Below are 23,912 nucleotides of genomic sequence, written 5' to 3'. Positions count from 1 at the left end.
AGCTGAAGCTACTGGGGTGGTGTGTGATACTCAAAACACCGATCCCAGAGCACGTACTGTGGCCTGGATCCACCGGCACCCCCGGAGAACCCCGCTCCTTCGTCAGCAGTCTGACCACGAGTGGGCACCCGAAGGAGCGTGAAAGTGTTGGTTGTGGGCAGGGAGCTCCAGCCGAGGGATGGGTGTCGAGACCTCCCCAAGGGTGGGGGGGTTATCGTAGGGATGAGCAGGCACGGCTTGAAACCTGTGGGGTGTGTGTCCGTGTGCTCTTGCTCAAACAGAGCTGCAGCCCCTTTGAGGAGATGGAAGCTGTTGTGTTTCACCCAGCCCGGACCTGTGGGTCTCCTCTGCGCGGTGTGGTGTTCCCTCCTCCCTGCTCTCAGTTGCAGGGTGGCCTCTTCCACTGCGCAGCCAAGACCAGCGCTTGCTGGAGTGAGTCAATGCCTGGTGGGGTGTGAGGGTGTGGTGGTTCCTGTTCTGAACTGGGGATTCCTGTTCCCCTGACAGAGGTGAAGTGAGGAAAGATGGTCCCACAGTCCAACACCTCGACGGTGGGTTTGGCAAAGGTGTCTTCTTAAAAGACTGGTGGAGATCAGAGTGGATTTGTGCCCTAACCCGTGCTTCCCGTTAAAGCTTGCTGCAGCACCCCCTGGGAGCTGGCAGGGTTTGCAGTGCTAGGCACCAGACAACGTGCCCTGTGTTAGGTTTGACAGCGGGGAAGGCAGGTTTCTTCTGCCTTGGTGATCGCACAGATTTTTTTTCTCCCATTCTTTGCAAATACTGCCTTGGAGATAAACCCTGGAGACTAGAAAGGCGAAGTTGGCAGACTTGGATCAAGTAATTCCGGGGGGGGGGGGGGGGAGAAAGTGTGACTTTGTGTTTTTCAACCCCCCCTGCTCCCAGGTCTGAGCCCTGCCCTTGCCGCGCCGCGAGCTTCCCCCAGCCTCGCCCTCACGCTGACGGCCCTTCCCTCTGTCCCGCTGGGGCGGGGGAGCGAGGCCCGGCAGCGCGCCCGCCCTCCCGGCGGGGGGGGGGGGGGGGGGGGGGGGGGGGGCGATGCCACCGCGGTTGTTGCCCCCGGCGCGGGCGGCAGCTTTAAAGGCGGCGCGGCGGGCGGCGGGGCAGGCGGCGGCACGATGCGGCGGGCGCTCGGCACCTTCGGCTGCCGCCCGGCTCTGCCGCCGCCGCTGCTGCCGCTGCTGCTGCTGCTGCTGCCGCCGCCGCTGCCCGCGGCCCGGGGCTCCCCGCTCCGCCTGCGCCGGCAGCCGCGGCCCGGCGGCGGCTTCCCCGGGAGCCTCGGAGCTGCAGGTACCGGGCCCGGAGCTGCCTCCTCCGCGGGGCTGCGCGCCCCCGGCCACACCGCCCCGGAGGCGCTGCACCCCCCCGGAGGCGATGCCCCCCCCCCGGAGGCGATGCCCCCCCCACGGAGGCGATGCCCCCCCCACGGAGGCGATGCACCCCCCGGGAGGCGATGCCCCCCCCCCCCCCGGAGGCGCTGCCCCCCCCCCCCCCCCCGGAGGCGATGCCCCCTCCCCGGAGGTGATGCACCCCCCGGGAGGCGATGCCCCCCCCCCGGAGGTGATGCCCCCCCCCCGGAGGCGATGCCCCCTCCCCGGAGGTGATGCACCCCCCGGGAGGCGATGCCCCCCCCCCCGGAGGTGATGCCCCCCCCCGGAGGCGATGCCCCCCCCCCGGGAGGCGATGCACCCCCCCGGAGGCGATGCCCCCCCCCCGGAGGGGATGCCCCCCCCCCCGGAGGCGATGCCCTCTCCCCGGAGGGGATGCACCCCCCGGGAGGCGATGCCCCCCCCCCCCGGAGGTGATGCACCCCCCGGGAGGCGATGCCCCCTCCCCGGAGGGGATGCCCCCCCGGGAGGCGATGCCCCCTCCCCGGAGGGGATGCCCCCCTCACCCGGGAGGCGATGCCTCCTTAACGCTTCGCTTGCTGCCACCCGGCTGCCGCCCGCCGTTGATTCTCCCGGGGTGCTGACCTACACTCTGCGTTTTACGAACGGTTACAGGGGAGTTACGCCCCGAGGGACGTCTCGCTGTAGTTGCAGGGGGTCCACAGGCCGTTCGCTTGTAGGCAGAAGTACCAACTACTTTTTTTTTAATGCAAAGCCGGCCTTGCTAATCTCTATAACCTACCTAACGCTTCCCTGTGATCACTTCTCGAAACATGTCAGTTTCTGACTCACAGAAGGATCAGACTGCTGAAAAGTGTTTTTTCTCCTAAGCTAAAAAAGATAATTCTTCTGCCTACAATTTTTTTTTTTTTTTTGTAGGACTTTTTTCTTTCATGTCTTAAGCTATGCATGCATTCGCGAACATAAAGAACATGATTTCTTCATATTTTCTCAGCTTCTCAAAGGGCACAAAGCCTTTTTTTCTAAATCGTTCTGCAAAAACTGAGTTATGGGATGCATGTACAGTTATTATATATAATATACCTGGACAGGTTCCTAGATTCATCCAGTCTCTTACTCTGTCCAAAGGCAAAATCAACTCCGCTGCTGTGTTTCCTGACAGATTAATTTGTGCAATATGATTTTTTCCCTCCCTTTTCACTTGTGCAAGAGAAAAACAATTTTTAATGAGTGTAAAAAAAAAAAAAGTGCTGTTTTCACCTTTACTTTTCAGAGAATGGTGAAGAATTTTTATGTTTTTTAACTGGAATGAAATAATAGAAGTCAACTTGGTAGCAGTTCAGAAAGGTGTGTCAGGTTCCCAGAACAGCTCTTCAGGGAGTATATTCAACTGAACATCTCAAATTTTGCTATTTAGTGCACCGTTGAGCAGGAATGTGTCTTTTGTAGAAATACTGTGTTTTCATAAACCAGCAGTACAAATCCATACCTTGATGTTATCATCAGTGTGAGGTCAGGATATCCAGACAGGGAGTATATAGCTTCTGTTGTCTGCTTTTGCTGTCTTCATTTTTCATTTTCCTAGAAGTGGTGCTTGTCTCTGATCTGAGCTATGGCTTTTCTGTTTCAGTCTAGATTTATATGCCAGTGAGGAATTTTAGAAGCTATAAAAATTTGTGTAGATGCTCACTTTTACATGTAAAATTATTTAATAAATAATAAGTTATTTCTCTGCTCAGGAAGCCTTTAAATAGTAACAACTTCTAAAGAAGCTTTTATCACAGCATTATTTGCATCTTTTTCCTGTTGGCCTTTATTTATTCTTGTTGTGTACTTTAGATTGTGAATTGCAAGCAAGAAATAATTCCTAATCAGCAATCTATATTGTTAGTATCCTGAGAAATATTGTTAGGGTCTGTTCACTATGTAATCTAGCCAGTGGCTTTACCATTTTATTTCTGTAGCTTATAAAAATGGAAGTTAGGCTTTATCTTTATAAAAATAAAAAGTAAGTACATTTACATAGCCTTGCTACACTTCTGTATTGGCTGTTACCTGCAAACTACAACCCTTGGTTTCAAGGATAGTTAAGACATTTTGTGGGCTCAAATGTGGACCTATCTTAATGCTTAGAAGTGTTCAGTTATTTATTACTTGTCGAAATTAGTATTTAAGAATTTCTAATGTGTTGCACACTATCATTTTAAGCCTCTTGCTAAAGAATCAAGAGTGCCAACATTTATTTGGTGGGAGTAGTTTGCCATGATGGCTCTCAATGCCCTAGGGTGAGAGCTCTGGCTGGCCCTGTGTAGGAGATAACTGAAGTGTTTTCCTTCCTTCTTGACAGACACTGCCTGCAAGAACCGTCCCCTAGACCTTGTCTTCATCATAGATAGTTCCCGTAGTGTCCGACCTGAAGAGTTTGAGAAAGTGAAAATCTTTTTGTCAAAAATGATTGATACTCTGGACGTTGGTGAAAGAACAACCCGTGTGGCGGTCATGAATTATGCTAGCACTGTCAAGGTTGAGTTTCCTCTCCGGACCTACTTTGATAAGGCATCCATGAAGGAGGCTATATCTCACATTGAGCCCTTGTCTGCTGGCACAATGACTGGCCTTGCCATCCAAACTGCCATGGATGAAGTCTTCACTGAGGAAATGGGCACCCGGCCAGCAACGTTCAATATCCCCAAGGTGGTCATTGTTGTGACAGATGGACGGCCACAAGACCAGGTTCAAGATGTGGCAGCAAGCGCCCGAACGGCTGGCATTGAGATCTATGCAGTTGGGGTAGACCGGGCAGACATGCAGTCCCTGAGGATAATGGCCAGCGAACCACTGGATGAACACGTCTTCTATGTGGAGACCTATGGTGTGATCGAAAAGCTGACATCCAAGTTCAGAGAGACTTTCTGTGGTAAGGCGGTCAGACCAAGAGGGTAGTGTAATTTGGCTCCTTTTGGCTTCCACTGTGGTTCCACTCCATAAGAAAGAAGGTTTTCTTTTTCAGAAGTGTTATGTATCACATTTAAGTATTTCCTTTGCCATCCGTTGGGCAAATAAACCAACCCTGTTATTCAGTGGAGGCCAAGTAATAACCTTTCATTTTGAATAGTGAACTTACCATGCAAGTAACAGGCCTGATTTCAGTGGACCTCCTTGTGCAGTTGGTCCAGTTTAGTGCAAGAGAAAGCACGGCAATCTGGCCGGGATTGGGCGACGTGTATTTACTGACTTACCGAGAGACCACACTGGAGCTGTGCAGTCTGATCATTTATTTTCCCATCTTGCTGGTAAGCAAGGAGGGTGGTTGTATGGTGCTGAAGGGCTGCTTATGGATTCAGAGTAGGAAAATCAGTGTGCCAGGTGAACAGCTATTCTAGATTGAGAAATTTGATGCAGGACAAAGTGCTGAAACAATGGCAGGTCATCTCGGGATGGGCTTTACTCAGGCACTGCTAGGCTTTTTCAGTGTGCCAGATTCTCACCTTTCTCTGTTTCTCTGGAACTTGATTTAGACAGGGAACTGTGGGATGGAATGAATTAGCTTTTCTCTTTCAGGGCTGGTCTTGGAAAAATGCTGGATGTGTATGTGGTTTGGGCTAGAACTCCACTAATGATGCTAGGCCAGTGTGGGTTGTTAGTGTCATTTACAGAAAAAAAAGGTCATGTATCTGGAGTATTTAGAACTGCCTGTAGACAGTTATGACGCAGCCCTACTTGCAAGAATCAAACAACTTTTTGACAAAAAATTTGTATGAAGTAGATTTTTCTAGTAAATTTCTGAGGAAATTATTTGTAAGTCTCCAGCAAGTAATGGGTAAAATCAGGTGTAAAGAACATTGTAAGATAATTAAAACAGCCATTGCATTGTGAACTTGGCTGGCAATGGGTTACTTTGTTATTTCAGAGCCTTACTAAAAACTACCACCGTACTTCTTGAATAAGTTTAGAGTGAATAGACCTCTTTTTCTAGGTGTGAAATAATTGTGTAGGATTATTTGCAGACAGGACACTTTGCCCAATAATTAACATAGAAAGTGGCCTGAGGTTTGGCTTGACATCTTGTTGTTGATGTGACCAGATCCTCTCTCTGGTAGTTCCACGTGGGTACAAGTGCCCACCTAGCTGGACACGTATGTGGGCTCTGAATATAGCACTAGTTATATTCTCGCCAAAGCAAGTCCTTTCATAGCAGCAAAGAAAAATCTCTTGTTCTTAAGAGTAAACTTACTGTTCATTGTGCTGAAGCACAGAAATTATGCCCCTTCTAAGCTGGAGAGTAAACTGAAGAGAGCTCACATAGGTACTTCCAGTGTAACTCTGAGTTGCCTGCATGCAATTAGCCAGAATCTGTGGGATTCATGAACAAGAAGAGGGTAAAGGGAATAGTTTTTAATAAGGTTCCTACACACTAAATGAATCTAAGAGGATCTTGTAAGACAGTGTGGGTAAACTGTGTCTTTTCCAGCTCCAGACTTCTTTTTTGGTCAGAAATCTAGACTCACCAGTGACGATTAGGATTTTCTTTGCTTTGGCCAAGGCAAATAAATTTGTTTGTAGGGTGAACTGAAAACAGGAAAACTAATGGTCAGGGTCAAAATAGTTGGCTAAGATCAAGGTCTCGATGCATTGAGAGCATCATTCAGCATGAGACCATCCTGGAGATGGAAAATCTTAGCCTTGACTTTGTGTCCAAGTCAGTGGAGGCTTGACTTTCCTACCACAAAAATCTGACCATTTGAGTCTGAGCTTCTTAGTTATGCTTGAAAATACCACCCACAGATTTTGTTCACAGGTCATGGAGATGAATTATCTTATTCTAAAGGGTGTAGCAGAATGAAGAGACATTGTCTTGGTTTGAGATTTGTTTTTACCAAAGCAAAGACAAGACACACTTTCTATCAGCTTTATTAGGGGACATCTAAATCCTCCATGTTTTAGAAGATGAGAAATGTTGTCTTGCATTCAGAAATACATGAGAATATTCAAGCACTCTTGCTTCTCATTTCTTGCCACTACTGCTTTGGAGTTTGATTTTACCAGTAGTCCATACCCACATTGTAACTACTCATCTGAGTAAAATCTCAGGTAATAACAGACTTGTCTTCCCATTTTTCTCCGTTTCCCTTTCGTTTCCTTCTTATTTCTTTCCTTCATTTACCTCTTTTTTTTTCCTTTCTCACTTTCTTCCTCCACCTTTTTTTTTCTCCCTCCTTGCCTCCCCCCTTCCCTTCTTTCCCTCATATAAATTCAGTCATCTAAAGATCATCTAAGTTTCAGCGGGTATCTAGGTTTCCTTTACAGCCTGTGGAGAGAAACAGGAGCATCTTGAAGTGACCAAAGAAGCAGCAGATCCAAAGCTAAATACACTTGAGAAAAATTGGTCAGAAGTTAATTAGTTATATAGTTAGACCATCTGTGAAGGAAAAGACTGTCAGCACACATAGTGTATTGCAGAGACAGCGTAGCATTACAACAGTCATTCTGTCTGTCCCGTCACAACACACTTGTATCAGCTGCCATCCAGCACGCTGCTTTTCCTATCACCGTTTTCTGTTTCCTCAGTCTGATGAGATAACCTTACTGTTTGCTGGGGAATTAGCTGGTCCTTGAAAATTGAATTTCATTTTGTAGTCTGCAGTTTCAGCTTCTCAGTTCTCTGAGGTTCGGATAATGTTTCTGTACTGTCCTTCAATTAGGAGGTTCATGCGCCTGTAAAGCTACTTTACTGTAAGAAACTTTCTTCACTATCCTCTTTTGGTCTTGACTTTTTGAATCTGACTGATCAAGAAAGCTGCAGCCCTCACATACTCATTTTGCACTGGTGGGTTTCTCTGCAGGCTGATAGATCTGAACCAGCATTACACAGTCTTTTAAACCCTGGGAAGACAGTGTGTTATCTTAGTGCCTCTGAGTATTTTTCTCTCCCTCCTGGTCCTATTGCTCTTCCTGTTGCATTTTTGTTATCTTATTTTATTTTATAATTTTATTTTGCTTTTTGTTGTGTTTCAGTTTACATGGGAGTTTTTTACAGTGCAGCAGGAGTTCATAAATCAGATTGTATGCCAGTGAGAAGTTAATAAACTAACAGACAGACAGTGACTGATACATTTTGGGATTATTTCAGATGGTTGTATGTAATAGAAAGGGACTGGATACAAAAAGCCAGAAGGTTCTTTTCATTGCCAAGTTCTCATTTCCAGTGTAATGTTACTAAGTGCCTAAAATATCTCCCTGTTGCACCCTTTTCAATTCATCTTGTCCTTCTGTCACCTCAGGTGGCAAGTTACTTCAGTGCAGTTGTTCCTGTGTCATTTATGTCCTCTTTCTTCTGGTTACAGAATGATGCAAAAGATCCCTGTAATTTTTTGTGGCAGTGACACAGCACTGACATTTACTACTACTAATCCAGCAAACAGTGCAAGATGTGCTTTTGTAAGCATAAATTATTACTGACTTTCTTTCCTTTGGGACGACTGAAATACCTTTTCTGTAAATACCTTTGTAGCTGCGAATGTGTGTGCACTCGGGACCCACGACTGCGAGCAGGTCTGTGTGAGTAACGGCAGATCCTACCTTTGTGATTGCTACGAAGGCTACACTCTGAATCCAGATAAGAGAACCTGCTCAGGTATCACTCTTTCAGTAAATGTGTTCAGCTAGAAAAAAAATCACTTTTTAACACCATAATTGGATTTGAGAAGCTACTTGTGTACTTCTGTTGAAAAAGTGAACATCTGTATCCTCTTCAATAATAATAAATAATAAGTGTCTGCTGCAAATAATGGTGAGCAGTAGTCTGATTCCATCACCATCCTTTTTATTATGCCTACAGATGCATTTATTAGGGCCAGATGCCAAAGTCTTCAAATGTAGACACCTACCACTTATTCTAATTCCTTCAATTACTATTTCCATTTCTGAGCCGATTCCAAATGGAAGTATATTTTAAAATGTGAATATGCACTCCATCCCAAGCTACTTTTTGTTAACATGTTTTTCTAACGTGCATCTTGCAGCTGTGGACGTGTGTGCACCTGGAAGGCACGAGTGTGACCAGATCTGTGTGAGTAACAACGGATCCTATGTCTGTGAATGCTATGATGGCTACACCCTGAATCCAGATAAGAAGGCTTGTTCAGGTAAGGATTAAAGGCTACTTTAATATCTGAAACTCATGGAGACATGGACATGTTTCCTGTGAGTGGTCCTCATTATTTCTACTTGAAAAATTGCTTACAGACATCAGCTCTTAAAACGAGAATTTGCCAACAGCCTTTCCCCTTGGTCCCAGTAACAATAACATTGCATTTTTCTTTAAATGTGTTGATTAAAAAAATGTAATTTGGCACTTACCTACCCTTTTATGGTCTTCACAGTACTTCATAAACATCACTCAGTCCCTGGGAGAGGATGAACCTGTTTTGGAGATGCCCACCGGCACTGTGTCTCCACTGGAGACTGCCACTAGTCCATAGAGAACTTAAAACCTGATGATTTTCCCATGTCCTCTCCATCTCTCCTGTTAAAACTCCAGGGTTTTTGCAGCTTACTGCTTCTGCTTCTGAAGCTGTGCAGGGCTCTGCTATATAGCAACCTCAGTCTTACACTGACAGCAGCTTCTTCCTTTCCTACTCCTTGAATTGGCATCCAGAAAAGTTATTATAAAAAACTTTTTTCCCCCAAATACTTCTGGAGTTATTTCTTTAAATTCAGAAGTTTTTAGCAGCACTAGCCTTAGAGTAGTTATTTATAATTGGTAAGTGCATCCCTCCCTTTGAGAACCCATAAGCATTCTTCTCACTGAAGTTTTCACTCTTCTTATTTCTGAAGAGAGAACATAATCTTCTAGTGCTCCTGCTTTTTTGTTTCTCACTAGGCTTTATGTTGCTCTGCCATTTAGTAGCATTTCTACATACCATTCCTGGCTTTCTGCGCCTGACTTCAGCTCACAGATGAAAGTATGAAGTTAAATTTGGATTCACCATAGTTACTGCTAATATTGAAAGAAACAACTTCTGCCTTGACAAGTAGCAAGTTATTGCTCATCTCAGTATGATGTTTTAGCTTCATCCTTACTGGGGATATTCAGGACTGTTAGAATTGCTGATAAAAATCAGAATTGTATGAGATGTGGTATAATAATGTCTTGCAGCCCTGATATCTGCCTCCTCCATTAAATATTTAGTAATTGAACTCAGTTGTCTGCAGGATAATATAATAATGTAGTAGGACACTGGTTGAATCCTAATTAAATTGTATTTATAAATGTTGAAGCATTTAAAATGCTTGAGTGACTGGGAGGGATTAGTGAGTTTCTTTTCTATAACACGTTTCACCACAGCCATGGACATGTGTGCACCTGGAAGGCATGACTGTGCACAAGTCTGTCTGAGTAATGATGGATCCTACAGCTGTGACTGCTATGAAGGCTACACTCTGAATCCAGATAAGAAGACTTGCTCAGGTAAGACCTGATCAAGAAAATACTGTATTTAGCTAAAATTCAGGTTAATTTACGTTGTTTTTCTGATAAATTATCGAAGAGTTTTTGTACAACTCCTGAGAATACAGTGCAACTTCATTTCTTCATGTGTCCAGTAATAATTTGAGACCCATGACTCTTTTACAGTGGTGAAGATTGTAATTCCTATAATTAAAATGCCATTTGACACTTCCCTGAGGACTTCACAGTATTTTCACACCCATGGCACACATACCCACCTGAGAGAGGAGAAGGATAATGTATTTGGGGGGACTATTTGATATGCACTACCTGTGTCAGAAAACTCTTCAGCAAAGCAGCACAAGGGAGTGAGATGAAGAAGAGCAAGGACTGTACTGGGAATGAGGTTACAGTCTGTATCATGATGAGTGTGATCACTCTTTCTGGGAGATATGTTTGGACCTTAAAAAATACTCCAGCCTTAGAGCTTTAGAGGATGGAGGGAAATGTTCTTTCCCAGTGCTGGTCTCTTTTGGAGAATAGGAGCATAGATATAGCTGGTACTTAAGGATGTACATGTAAGTATATAGTGCCTAAAAATTAATATGTACTCTGTATTATTTTCACTTGATTAGGATTTGAATTTCACTCTTAATTTCTTTGGATGTCTCACTGATAATTTATTTAAGCAAAATCCTTTTTTCCACTTCCATCATAATCCTTTTCGTTAGTACATTTTGTGTGACAAAGCGCTGAACCAGTGAATTGCTTCCAATTCCAGGACGTTCCCAGGCAAATCTCTCCAATTAAGTCATATGTCTCACGTTTTAAAGAGGTGAAGCCAGAGGGCCTCAATATTTCTTCCTGCCTAGTTTAGAAGCTGATTTTGTAAATACAGTTCCTAAGATTAACTCTCACCTGGCATTATATAGACATAATAAACATCAGTGAGGGAATGTGAATTGTTAGACATCCTCTTTGGAAGACCAATCCTGAACCTCCTTTCATAGCACTGCTTCTTTCCTTCCTTCTTTCCTTCCTTCTGCCTTACTGAACTTCCTTACTGCAAAGATATCCAAATGCAGGAACTCCTTCTCAGCTTGGCCTTTCAGAGGTGACATGTTAAATTTGGCAGAAAACATCTGCCTCACACATCAAGTGTTCACTTTGTAACTGACAGTGGGTGCCACATCTCTTTTTTTTTTTTTTTTTTTGCACCTATGTATACTCTTCTGTTTATGGTCTTTTCACTCCATAAAACAGTGTCTTACCCAACTCAATTAGAGATGAAATAATGCCAGATACTCTCTGAAAATCCACATATTTGTTCTCTGAAATTCCTTTGGATAATTATTTTTAACTGGGTCACTGCTACTTCAGTTCCTTTTTGCAATCTGTTACAACTGAAAAAAAAGTGTTGCCAGGGTTCCAAAAATTGTATTAGTTTTGTGATGTTGATAGCCAGATAAAAACACACTCTGCATACCTTACCATGGCTAATAGCGTGCTGGCATGCAATAAAAACATCCTGGTTTGAATCCAAATTAAGATAGGCTTGCAAACGGGAATTACTAACATCAACTAAACTGAAGTTTGAGTATTGATTAACATCCTTCTCTTCTCACATGCCTTTCTCAGCTGTCGACATGTGTGCGCCAGGAAAGCATGACTGTGAGCAGGTCTGTGTGAGGGATGATCTGTTCTACACCTGTGACTGCTATCAAGGCTACACCCTGAATCCAGACAAGAAGACTTGCTCAAGTAAGAGGAGATTGCTGTTCCCTATCCCCCCAATACCCTCCCCAGCTAAGTACATGTATTGAAACAGCTCTCATTAGCAGGTTAATCTGTTTGAGTTTGGATCTGTTTGAGAAACCTGCACATGCATTCAAGTGTTATGAGGCAGTTCTGTGTCACTGCTTTTTCCAATTTGAGCAATATTTAAAGATAGAAAGCACTTCATATGCAACAATGCTAGTAACTGCCTACCATTTGGTCTTTATCACCTTGTAACTAAGGCCTTCACTGTAGTTAAAACAAAAATAATTATGCAACATTCAGCAAAACCAGAACTGAGAAATAATTGAAGAGAGAAGAGCTGGGATTAGTCACACAGTCACACACTTTGCAGTACTGCAGAAACTGTGTACCACCAAGCAGGAGACAGCTTGAGGTGATGTCCTTCCCTCCAGGCTGAATTTCATTTTGCTTTTTTTTTTCTTTAGCTTCTCAGTGACTTTGTGCTATAGTAAAAATGTAATAATTTTAGCAGTGTTTCTTTCCTTCCTGGTCTACTTACTGTAAAGTTATTGTGTACTGGAAATTTTTCCTAGCTTGACTTTGGAGGTGCTTTGGCACTTCCCATCTGGTGGGGTTAGGCAGCTGTGGGCAGAGTGAGCATAGGCTGTACATAGTAACGACTGAGGGAGACCCTGGTAAGGCAGTTAGTTTATCTCACTGCTCCAAGGCAAGATCAGTTACACATCTCGGCCGTGCCTGGCAAGATTCACGTAGGATAGGCTCCCAGCATGGAAAAGCATTGCCACTGGGAAGCATTAAAAGATGTTATCTTGTTTGTGGGTAACTCTCCAAAATGTATTCTGTATGAACTGATGCATATGCACCAGGAACATATGACTGTGCGCAGGTCTGTGTGAGTAACCTGTGGCTGCTATCAAGGCTTTACCTTAAATGCAGATGTGAAAACATGCTGAACTAATTAATGTTCTGTTTGTTTTTTTTTTTTTTTCTGAATATATTTATTGAAGTACCTCTCCTTGATGTGTTAAATCCTTTTAATCTGTTTGAGAAACGTTCCATCAACTCACAAACCCCCTGAAAGTATAATCCCTTTTAATTCTTTTCTGTCTCTTTCCACGAATGTTTTGAGATAGTTTGATCCTTCTTGTTTAGTTACAGCATTTACTGTCTTTAAAACTACAGTTGACTCTTACCTATCACCACAAGTTTAAGGACTTCACTGTATTAAAAAAAATAAAATCTGTTATAATCTGCATTTCCTTATGAAATGGGAATAACTGGGGTGTATTGGCAAGGCATGGTTCTGGGGCATCTCTCTTTGGGGCATGGGACTCGGTGTGTACCAGCATTTGGAGGATGGGGGGGGGCAGAGGGGAACAGAACTGGTGTCAGAAGAACTACTGCAATGCTAAACCATATGTTGTTGTTCACTCCTCCAAGTTGAGTGGGGCTGGTGTGAACTCACCAACTGTTTTCCCTTCAGATGTGCAATAATGGCATGAACTGTTGGCATAATCTCTGCACCATTTGATGTAGAATCATGAGTAAAGCTGGGTCGGAAAGGACCTCAAGAGGTACTTAGTCTGATCTCTGGTTCAGAACAGGAATAATTTGCCATTACATCAAGTGGCTAAGGACCCTATATAAGAGCAAAGTTATAAAACAGGTGGATATAGCCAAACACCATCTGCAAAAATAGTAATTTTTTTGTAGGTCTGGACTTAAACATAAGTGCAGTGTAAAAACACAACTCAGGCATATTTTATATGACTTGGGCATCCCAGTGGCAACGGGAGTGTCCAACATTTTGAATATCAAATACTGAAAGATTCTAAATTTCACAGAAGGACTGCGGAAGAATTCAGGGTACCCTTGGGCAGTTGCTAAAGCTGGCTGAAAAAGTAATTTTGTCAAAACAGACATAATCCAAGGAAGATCTGTATCTGTCATTGGAGAATTTGAATGCAAACATAAAAAATTAACTGGCAGTTGGTTGGAAACCAACCATGTTGGTGTGATATTTTGAACTGGCCTTCCTCCAGCTGACTCTTGAACAGCTCTTCTTTGTACATTGATCATAAAGCTAGTGGAACATTCCAAAGAAGGGAGCTGAACAAATATGAGTTCAGTGGAATCAGGGAGACACCAGTTTCAACATTGGCTCCAAGACAAATGAATTTCTGCACTGCTTGAAATGAATCTGTTCATAGATTTTGCAGTTTCCTTGCAAAATGGAAACATCAGTGGCATGATTGATAAATAAGAAACCAAAACAACTCAGACAAAAAGAGAAATTGTATCCAGGTATAATATTTCTGTTGTTTTACTGTTGTAATGCTCACATTATTTGTTTGGCATTGATCAGCTCTGCATTTATGTATCTACAGAAAAAAATAATTGAATAATCTACTGTCGTTGCCTTTGCAAGCAATGTTAAAAAACGTGTAAGGAGACAGGTATTACAATCAATTAATACCTCTTGATAACTTGTTGAAAGGGTATTTCATAATTGTAGGCCCTCTTTTAAGAAGGCTCTGTCTTGGAAGCTTATTATTCTGGTCTCAGATGTAGACAGTAATCTCACTACAGTAACTTCTTCAGAAGCTGTTGACATGTTTGTTCTTAGCCTGCAGCAAGTGGTGCAGCTTGCCTTAACTTCTGTTTTCTTTATGGAGAAGGTGAGGTTAAACTGCCTTTCATGTAGCTGAGAACTCACAGCCATCAGCTGATGCCTGACATTGTTATACCACAATATCATCTCTCTGAGCCTTTTGTGATCATCCCTGGTTTTGCGGTGGATTATGGAGGAAAAGGAACTCTTGAGAACAGCTGAGGTTGGTCCCTTGTAAATCTGGAAGACTGATGGCAAGACCTAGGAACAGATTCAATGGAACCACTGTGGAGTATGGCAATGCTTGCTTTCTCTTATTTAAGAGACTGGTGACTTCTCTGTCATACCGATTGACTCCATTAATATTGATGTGCCTTTCTATTAGATTTTAAATTCATTTGGGCCTATTTGAATGCTGTTGTTCCTGTTGTGGTTTGAGCCTGGTCGGCAGCCAACCACCACACAGCCACTCTCTCTCCCTTCTCTTCCGGCAATGAGAAGGGACAGAGAGCCAGGCTTGGGGTTTGAGATAGGACTGGGATGGGGAAAAAATCCCCCTTTATGGGCACAAGCAAAAGGCAGACTCGTTAGGGGAAGAAAAAAAAGAACATACGTTTATTACAGACACTAACAACATGTAACAGAGTAGGACAGTGAGGAGCATTGCCACATCTTGAGAACACCTTCCCCCCACCCCTCCCTTCTTCTCGGGCTCAGCTCTGCTCCCAATATCTTTACCTCCTCCCCGCAACAGCACAGGGGCAGGGAATGGGGGGTACAGTCAGTGCTGCCACTTCTTCTATCTTCAGTGGGGGGAGCTTCTGGAACTTCTTCCCCCTGCTCCATTGTGGTCCCCCTCTCACAGGAGACAGTCCTCCACAAACTTTCTCCAACATGAGTCCCTTCCACGGGCCACAGCGTTCCCCACGCTGCTCCGTTGTGGGTCACTAATTTTCTCTGACTGGAGTGTCTCCCACAGCTGCAGCCCTTCCCGAGCTGCTCCGGTGTGGGACACCCCCACATGCTGCAATCCTCCCAGCACTGAATTACAGCAGCGGGGATACCTTTTCCCACAACACCCCGGCCTTCTTCGGGCACAGCACCTTGATCAACTAGGTGGAAGCCACAGGCCATAAATCAGTTTCTGCTCCACCGTAGATCTTCATGGGTGGTGGGGGGGGGCCGCCCTGCCGTCTCCCCACAGCATACAGGGGGGTCTCTGCTCCGGCACACTTCCCCCCTCCTTTCTTCCTCCGTTCCTCCACTGACCTTGGTGTTCACACAGCTGCAGCAGCTCTTCCTCACAAGTCCCACTGCCCGTCACCACGTCCCTTCTTAAATATGTTATCGGAGGTGCAGCTGATTGGCTCAGTTTCCAAACAGAAGTGGAGCTGACTTGGATCTGGGGGAGCTTTGAGAAGCTTCTCACAGGGGGCTGCCCCTATAGCCCCCTCCCTTGCCACCAAAAAAACCTCTACCACTCACTCTACCCAGGACAGTTTCCTCCATCCATATTCATGGATGGACTTCTGTTCATACCTGTTGAATCAAAAATGATACTCCCTATGCATGCATATCGTCAGTGTTATAAACCAATAGTACTTGTGGAGTGATACACATTGAAGATTTAGCTGAAGCTCTACTGCTTAGTATTTAAAATTAATACACGTGTTTTTGCTTTCATTTTTGTCTTATTTACCAAGTGGTAAATCAAATTCTTCTAATTCCTTCCCAAGGTGAGATTTAGGAATCAAAATTTTACCCAATTCTCAGAAACTGATGCAAACTGACCAATTTCTGACACCAACTGACTCTCTATGTGCCTAAAATCACTACATGCCTTCATGCTTGGCTTGCAGAAGTCCTGGAGGCTTAACTTTGGACTAATGCATTCTCAGAAGTGTAGTGTTTGGGAGCGATGGGTATGCCAAATGCCATTACAATCCAGCTTTGACAGGGCAGCAACCTTGATTTTGTATAGACAGATAGATTCTATTTAGATACATTTAGATATGAGGAAAAAATCCTTCACTCTGAGGGTGGTGAGGCACTGACACAGGTTTCCCAGAGAAGCTGTGGCTGTCCCCTCCCTGGAAGGGTTCAAGGCCAGGTTGGACAGGGCTTTGAGCAACCTGGTCTAGTGGAAGATGTCCCTGCCTGGGGCAGGGGGGTTGGACTAGATGACCTTTAAAATTCCTTTCCAACCCAAACCATTTTATGATTCTATCATTCTTCTGAAGAGAAGACCGACAAGTTAGTCATGCCCTTAAATACATCTAATTGAATAGATTCTGTTTACAGCGATGCTAGTGGCCTTTCTGTGTGTCTAGTCTGAGGGTCAAAGTACTACTTACAAGATGGAGACCTGGACTGCAAGTTCTTTACCGCCTGCATCACCTGAGTGCACTCATTCTACTTCCCAGGGTGCCGTCTCTTTTGGGATGGGGGATATTCTGGATGAGAGGGAGAGATAACAGGCAAAGGGAAGATTCACTCTAGTCTAGTGATTAGAGTTGATGGGGAAGGCTGGTTGGTCCCTGCACCCGGGCCTCTTTTTATATTTTGCTCGGTAATGGTCTAATTTAAGGAGTGCAGAGGATTCAGGTAGGTAGGCTGGCAAGGAACTCCCTGCTCTGCCTCCTCCTCAGTTAGAGACAAGCTCTCTCTTGCCTGTCCTGTTTCTGGTCGATGACACTCATGTCTCTGGCTACACCCTGGCCCCTGTTCACTGCCATCCCTCCTTCCTGACTGCCCTGGGTGGCAGTGCTTGCTGTAGTCTTGCAGCGAGTTCAACTCCCATTGCAGAATCAAGTCTTTTCCTGGGATTTAAATGTTTGATAATTGTCATAAATATTTTAAATGCTGTTTTCTCTCTTAGGAGGCACAACTAGCAGTCTCGTAACAACTCAAGAGTCCTGTAAGTGTGAAGCCATAGTTGCCCTGCAGGACTCCGTCACCTCTCGCCTTGAAGCCCTGTCCACAAAATATATCCTTTTTCTTACATGATCTTCTGCATTCAGATCTTCATTGGTATTTTAGAGGTAGCTGTTTTGATACAAGCCAGGGAAGGAACATCCCTCAAAACAGAAAGTATTTTCATAGTGATTTTAGAAATGCTATGGAGCAAAATCTTGGCTGTTGCAAATACCACTATGTTTTCACATTTCATTGTAAGGCTTTAGTATCAAGATACAGATAAAATGCATATGCCCACATCCCCTAGATTATATATGCTATGTTGAACCCCAAGAACTGCTCTATTCATAATTCATCCAGATTACTTTTAGTGTTATAGCAAACGCTCAGTTCTGAGCCCTCCTGTTATGTCTCAGAATTTTCAAGACAACTTCACAGGCACTGTGACAACACTCCCATTAGCTGCAGTATTCCTCTGCATCCCACCTCCGCAGGCAGGCACCATCCCACGCAATTTTCATGCACCTTCTTCTTTTCTGTGAAAATGTGCTAGCCTATTAATGTCCAGATGCTGGGATACACGAGAATAGGAGAGCTGCGAGGCGGGGGGCTGAGGCTGGAGGCACTAGGCAAGCCTTGGGTCCACAGGACATCCAGGGTGCAGGTTGGTGGGTGCCAGCTCTGCTGTGCTGGAATTTGCCAGCTTCATTTTCTGCCTTGGGTGCCTGCAGCAGTGAAGAAATATGTGGTCAGCCCCCAGATTAGAGAGTTCACAAAGATGTGGGAGAAAGAAAAAGGGGGGGGCAGATAGAAAAAAGACAAAATGATGAACTGTGTGGTACCACAGCAAACCTGAATGCTGGAATAAATGCCCTCAGATGGCATGGCAGGAACTAATAACTGGAAATTAAATTTGGGCAAGCTGCATTTTGTCATAAGGCACAATTTTTAGAACTAAGTGTGGTTGAACACTGTGACAATTTACCAAGATTTTCATCAATAGCAATTTTTAACACTGCATGCTTTTTTTCTGTAAAGGGTGCTCTTGTTCAAATAGGAATTGATTTAGGGGAGCACTATGCCTAGGGTTGTCATCCTGATCCCAGGGACTTCAAAATCAAGGAAGAGCAGGGTATTTAGAATTAATTAGAGGAGACCAAAGCAGGAGACTAGTAAATTTTATATGTTAACTCATCATTTATACAGATAAATGCATTTTTTAGTTCACCAAAGTTTCTGAAAGCTAAATGAAAACTTCTTCTAAGGACACAAGACCTTCCCAATTTTTGAATAAATTCAGAGTTATTTTTATAAGGTCAAATCCCTCTTCTTGCAGTGTGCCTGGAGTTCAGTTTATCTGCTTGGGAAAGGTGAAGAGAAGACTCTGATTTTCCTTGGATTGTAATTCCAGGGAATCTAAGCAGTTAAAACTGAACACCAAGATAATAAAACCTGTAATGTCATCTCAATAGTAGCACGTCCTTCAGAGAACAATCTTTCTGCCCGAAAGAGCTAATGTTAACCAAGAAAATGTGCTGGTTTCAAGGCAGGAATATGTTTTATTAGAGAGAACTGAGGCTTTCTTTCAAAGCCATTTATTCATGTGCAATTTGTATCCCTAGCATCCTTTCATGACAACCTGGAAAAAGCAGTGGAGACAATCACCTGATGCTCTTCAGCCCTGAATGTCACTTGGTCCAACTCCTTCTAAGAAATTAGGGTTGCTGAGATCATTTGGGAAGTTGTCAGACCTTGACAGATCTCCAAAATGTTTTGAAAACTCTGGTTCAAGCATGTATTGACCTCATCTAGAAAACAGATTGTTTGTTGAAAATGCTGCATTGAGAAACGTTATAAATAAAACAAAAGTTATAGCCAGCTATTTTATTGGCCTTAACAACTGACCACTAGATGAAGTGTCTGAGAAGCTGCAGGCATATCAAGGCAGACAGCAGGTTGTCTGAGCTACCATTCTACTTATTATTAAAATAATCTATCAGAATCAATCCTTTTTATTGTGTTCAGCAAGCTTTATTTTGTTGCACAGCTTACAAAACAGCAGTTGGTTTGTTATTATTGACAAATGTCAAGAAGACTTCAGGAAGACAGTTTTAAAAATACAGTGACCCTGAGGATCTTCATGTGTAGTCACTTTATAACCATAAAGCTATGTATACCTGCTGTGATTCAGTTTATACTACAAGAAGTACAGCAGGTATTGCTTTTCTGCAGTAACTGCGTTTTTATTCTCTTATTTAAAAGTAAATACTGAAAAAAAAAAAATGGATACAGTATATCACATCATATAAAACTGTGAAATGGCACTGCAGAGTAAAAAATGTGCCTATGTCTTCTGTCCATTAAATGGGAAAGTAAGTTGGGGGTCTTGTAACTTATTTTAATAAAATAAAGTATGATATGCACACTGACATTGGAAGTTTTTTTGTATACAACGTAAAGGTTGTGTGTTATAAAAGGATTTAACAAAAACAAGGAAACAAAACCTCAAAGGAGGCATAAATGGAAGAAATCCACAGAATTAAATAGGATATTATCCCCAAGTCTCATAGTTGGAAAAAAAAAAAGTTTGATTTTAAAACCTACAAGTCCTTGTTAACATAGATGAAAGGTTTAATAAAAATTTCAAGTATTAATAATGTTGTTTAACACTCAGAAGGATAAAAGGCGTCCTCCAATTTAAAGTTTTTATCCTTCAAGATTTACTTATGTTCTTAGTCATTCCTTTTATCATGGACTTTACTAAATCTGCTTGTGTCAGTTGGACTTATAGGATAAAACACATAAGCTAACAATTAAAAAATGTAATTGTTAAAGGAATCAACTCATTTTGTGTGCTTCAAAACGGTATTTAAATAATTTGAAGATGGAGTCAAAGCTATCATTTTTAAGAATTGAAAATTCCAACCTATTTTGTAGAGCTTTGCAATATAATTACACAAAACATTGCATCAGTAGCTGGTATGTCAAGGACAAATTGTAACAACATCTGTCCTTGCTTCATGCCTTGCATATAATAGATACAAACGATTGCAAGGAAAATCGGTGTACAGAATTTTGGTTATTGTGTTCAATGCACAGGTATGTCTACACAGTAATGTTAAATTAGGCTATAAAACTGAATAGCACTGGTGAACATGGGACACAGCTTCAACAAGAGCTAAAAATGAGACTCTAAACTCTCTAAGACCGCTGGATTGGTCTGTGGTTGATGTTCTGTGATGTCTCCCCACTGATACTAATTTGCTGTCGTTCAATTAAAGTTGGTGTGGGATAACCTAGCTGTGCTACACTTCGTTCCTCAAAGTGCTGTGTGTGCGTATTTTTAATGTAAGTCATGGAGTTTTATATCCAGCACTTTGCTTACTTTCATGTCCTCTGCTTAGACATGGGTATTACACAAGGATTTATAGGATCAGAAGTATGCCTCGGCCTCTGTAATTGATAAGAATAAACAAGTCATAAATCTAATGCACAATTTTTCAACTTCTTGGCAATTGGGAGTGGATGACATCAGTCCCGTTTACACTAAAGCCAGTTGTCAGATGAGATGTATCATTTTATATGATAGTGGATAATTGACCCGGAGTCCAGATGTTTCTTGCAAGCTGTCAGTTGTGCAGGTTTTGTTTCATGGATTAGCATTCATAACTCCATTTTATATTACAAATGATAGTATTACCTTTGTTTCCTCTGAGCAATTACCTTGTCTCAGTTTGTGTCTGAGAGCACCAGGGAAAATTCTAAAGTGATATAAGTAATTTCTTTAAAATAGGACGTACCAGCATGTCCCATTGACTGAGCATTTTAAATATATATATATTTGTTGATATGAAATGAGTAATTCTATTGCTTTAGTTATTGAGGCAGTAGAACTTTAATGTAGAAGCCTGTTAGGAAAAGAATTAAACTTGGTCTTTTGTACAGTATTTAAAAATTATTTTTATTCTGAATAGAATGGAAGGGACTTACAATGATCATCTACTCCAACTGCCTGACCACAGGCATTTCTAAGTTACCTTTAGCTATCTTATTCAGCTCTAAAATGCTTACAGGGGTTCAGCCAGATTTGCTTTATAGTTATGTCTTAGGTATGTGCATCTAAGTTGGCATCAGTCAAAAAAGCCGGGTGCCCAGTGCTCCTCACTGTTGCATGTTCATGTAACTTCAATAAAATGATGTGACCAAAACCCATGATGGATTCAATTTCTCTACATTTCCAGATATCCTCTCTCAGAAGAGGGGAACAGCACTAAACTTGATGAGACACAGGTTTGAGAACTTGGCTTTGTCGCAATCCTCATTTGAACAAATTGTTTATATTTCAGTGTTTGTGTTGTTGATAACTGCAATGTGGAGTGCTTGGCCGCTGTGAAAGTGAGGGGGATGTCCTGGGAGACATGGCACTTCTCCCACGTCAAGCAAGCGAGTTTGTAGAGGAGGATACAAGAAACACAGTACAGACCACCTTCTTCTTATCTCCCATGTTTCCCTTCTTCGTCGATCAGCTACAAAACAGCTTTGGTGTGGAAAATACTTGTTTTGAAGCTGGGTCAAACCTGGCTTGGAACCAGTGCTTCAGAGCCAGGCTGCTCCCGAGGCCCCCCGCACCCCCCGTGTGAGCACAAAGCCAGGCATCACCCTTCCCCCTGCCCCCCGCGCCGCTCAAGCCACGCAGCTGCCTTACCCTCTCCAACCCACCGAACCAAGGCATTCTCCTCAGTGGGGGGGAGCTACCGACCGACCAGACCCGGCGGTGGGTGCGGGCGGCACCTCCTGAGGGAGCAGCAGGAAGGGCGCCCGCCGCCCCGCCCGCAGCCACCCGTCCCCTCAGCGAACAGTAACGTCGACGGCAACTCTGAGGCTGCATTGACGCCGGTTACACTGACTGCGCACAAACAACCCGCAGCTGCAGGGGCGGCCACCGCCCGAGATGGCGCCCAACGGCAGCGCGCCCTCAGCCTGCGCCCCTGGGGGGCGGGGCCAGCCATTGGCTCCGCCCCCAAGGGGGGCGGGGAGCGCCGGTGCTCGGCGCGAGGCGGCCGCGCGTCTTCCTTCTCCCGCTCCCGGAAGCGAGGCCAGCGGCGCGCGCTTCCGGCGGCCGTTGCCAGGGAGACGCGGTGAGCGGACAGGAGGCGCCTGGCCCGCCGGCCCTCGCCCGCCCCGCCGGGATGTTCATCTACCTGTGCAAGAAGGTGCTCCTGGGGCGCGGACGGAAGGTCGGGGCGGCGGGGAGGGCAGACGGAACCCCCTGGGGATGGGGAGCGCGGGGGCCTCGGGGCGCTGAGGGACCCTCGGGGCTCCCTCCCGCTGCCTGCGGCCTCTGTGGCTCTGCTGGCGCCGGGGATGCGGCCGCGGGCTTGTTTCCTGCCCAGAGCGCTGCCCTGCTCCGTCCTGCCTGCTCCCTCTCGGCCAGAGTTTGGGGATTCTTTGGGCTTCAGCTGTCTGCTAAGCAACTGCTGCCAGGGAGAGTTTGGACATAGAGCTCTGCAGGTGGAGAGCAGCTCGTGGCAATGCCCTGTGTGCTGTGCAGTCCCTCTCACCTGTGATGTTGCTCATGGCACCTTCTCTGTGCACCTTTGAAAATGTTATGTTGTTATTACCTACAGCATGTGTTAGATCTCCCTTTTCTCAAGTGTTCTGTTGCATAGTTTCACTAGTGCTTGTAATTCTAGTTGTCTGCTGTCTCTTTTTGCATGTACTGATCTGTTGGTAAGAAATAAGTTTATTGTGCTATCATATAGGTGTCTTTGAGGTGTTCAAATAGAGTATTTTAAAATAAAGCATGATTCTTACAACCGTGTAGAGATATAAAATATTTACTTTTCAGATTGCCATTCCTGGTAATGTTCGGTTAAGATGTATTTCCTGGAATAAGGATCAAGGTTTCATAGCTTGTGGTGGAGAGGATGGATTACTGAAAGTTTTAAAATTAGAAACACAGACAGGTAAACTAAGGGTTTTTTTTGTTTTTTTGTTTTTTTTTGTTTTTTTTTAAGAACACAATCCAACACACTTCAGAGAGCCTAAGTCCTTTCACAAGTTACTTGACAATGTTGCATAGGTTTTAAATCTATACATATAGTTTATATATTTGCATAAGCATCAAATGTGCTGTCACTTTGTTTTGAACACTCTTTTCCTCTAGCTTGTGTTACGTGGCACACATGTAATTGTCTACCTGTTACATCTGCTGAAGTTTTATTCAGTGCTGTTTCTTCAGTGCATATGTTTCATCCTTGTTTTTTTCTTATAGGCTTCTACTTATGTTGGAACTTGTTTGAATGTTCTCTACCACCTTCATTATTTTAGGGAAGAATCTGTGGGTTTGTTTTTTTTTTTTTTTTTTTTTTTATAAATGTGTTCCAAGAAAAGTAAAATTAATTTATTTTCAGATTCTTTTAAACCTTTTCCTGAATGTTACAAAATGTGATAGCCATGTCTTTTGTTGTGTTTTTTGTTTGTTTGGGTTTTTTGTCATTTTTTTTCCTGGAAAAACTGCTGGATCATAAAGAGTATATGAATTTGGATGACAGGTGTGAATAGCAAACGCATTGAACTGAGGGGTGGAAAATGAATCCTTCATTTACAATTAACATAATTTTAGAGGACTAATTTTATCTGTGTAAATAGTGATTAGAGCTGCAGTGTTGATAGAGACACAGTAATACATATGCTTTACTAGGTTTATTTTATAGATATTTTTGTTATTTTTAGATGAAGCAAAAATAAAGGGACTTGCAGCTCCTAGCAATCTTTCTGTGAATCAAACTCTTGAAGGTCACAGTGG

The 23,912-nt window shown here is 43.7% G+C and overlaps 2 protein-coding genes across 4 annotated transcripts in view; both read left to right on the top strand.

Moving 5' to 3' along the window:
* Positions 1-1,120: 1,120 nt before the first annotated feature.
* MATN3 (matrilin 3) lies at positions 1,121-19,533 on the top strand. The gene is made up of 8 exons (XM_042803545.1): positions 1,121-1,308; positions 3,715-4,284; positions 7,879-8,001; positions 8,390-8,512; positions 9,715-9,837; positions 11,455-11,577; positions 17,067-17,174; positions 19,013-19,533. The coding sequence occupies exons 1-8, from the start codon at positions 1,137-1,139 to the stop codon at positions 19,066-19,068; spliced, it is 1,398 nt and encodes a 465-aa protein (XP_042659479.1). The 5' UTR covers positions 1,121-1,136; the 3' UTR covers positions 19,069-19,533.
* Positions 19,534-22,136: 2,603 nt separating this feature from the next.
* The window catches only part of WDR35 (WD repeat domain 35), a 45,848-nt gene continuing 44,072 nt past the window's right edge, over positions 22,137-23,912 (top strand). For 2 of the 3 annotated variants that reach the window (XM_033004526.2, XM_033004528.2), the window contains exons 1-3: positions 22,150-22,317; positions 22,953-23,070; positions 23,840-23,911. In XM_033004526.2, the coding sequence (XP_032860417.1) occupies positions 22,294-22,317; positions 22,953-23,070; positions 23,840-23,911 (214 nt within the window). In that variant the 5' untranslated portion in view covers positions 22,150-22,293. Of the gene's footprint in view, positions 22,318-22,952; positions 23,071-23,839; position 23,912 lie in introns of all 3 variants that reach the window. The other variant, XM_033004525.2, reaches the window with a different exon arrangement.

This window comes from Tyto alba, unplaced genomic scaffold (genome assembly GCF_018691265.1).
Source record: "Tyto alba isolate M040663 unplaced genomic scaffold, T.alba_DEE_v4.0 Super-Scaffold_40, whole genome shotgun sequence".
Classification (NCBI taxonomy): domain Eukaryota; kingdom Metazoa; phylum Chordata; class Aves; order Strigiformes; family Tytonidae; genus Tyto; species Tyto alba.
Note: the sequence above shows the minus strand (reverse complement) of the source record. Positions and strands in the feature narration are given on the sequence as shown.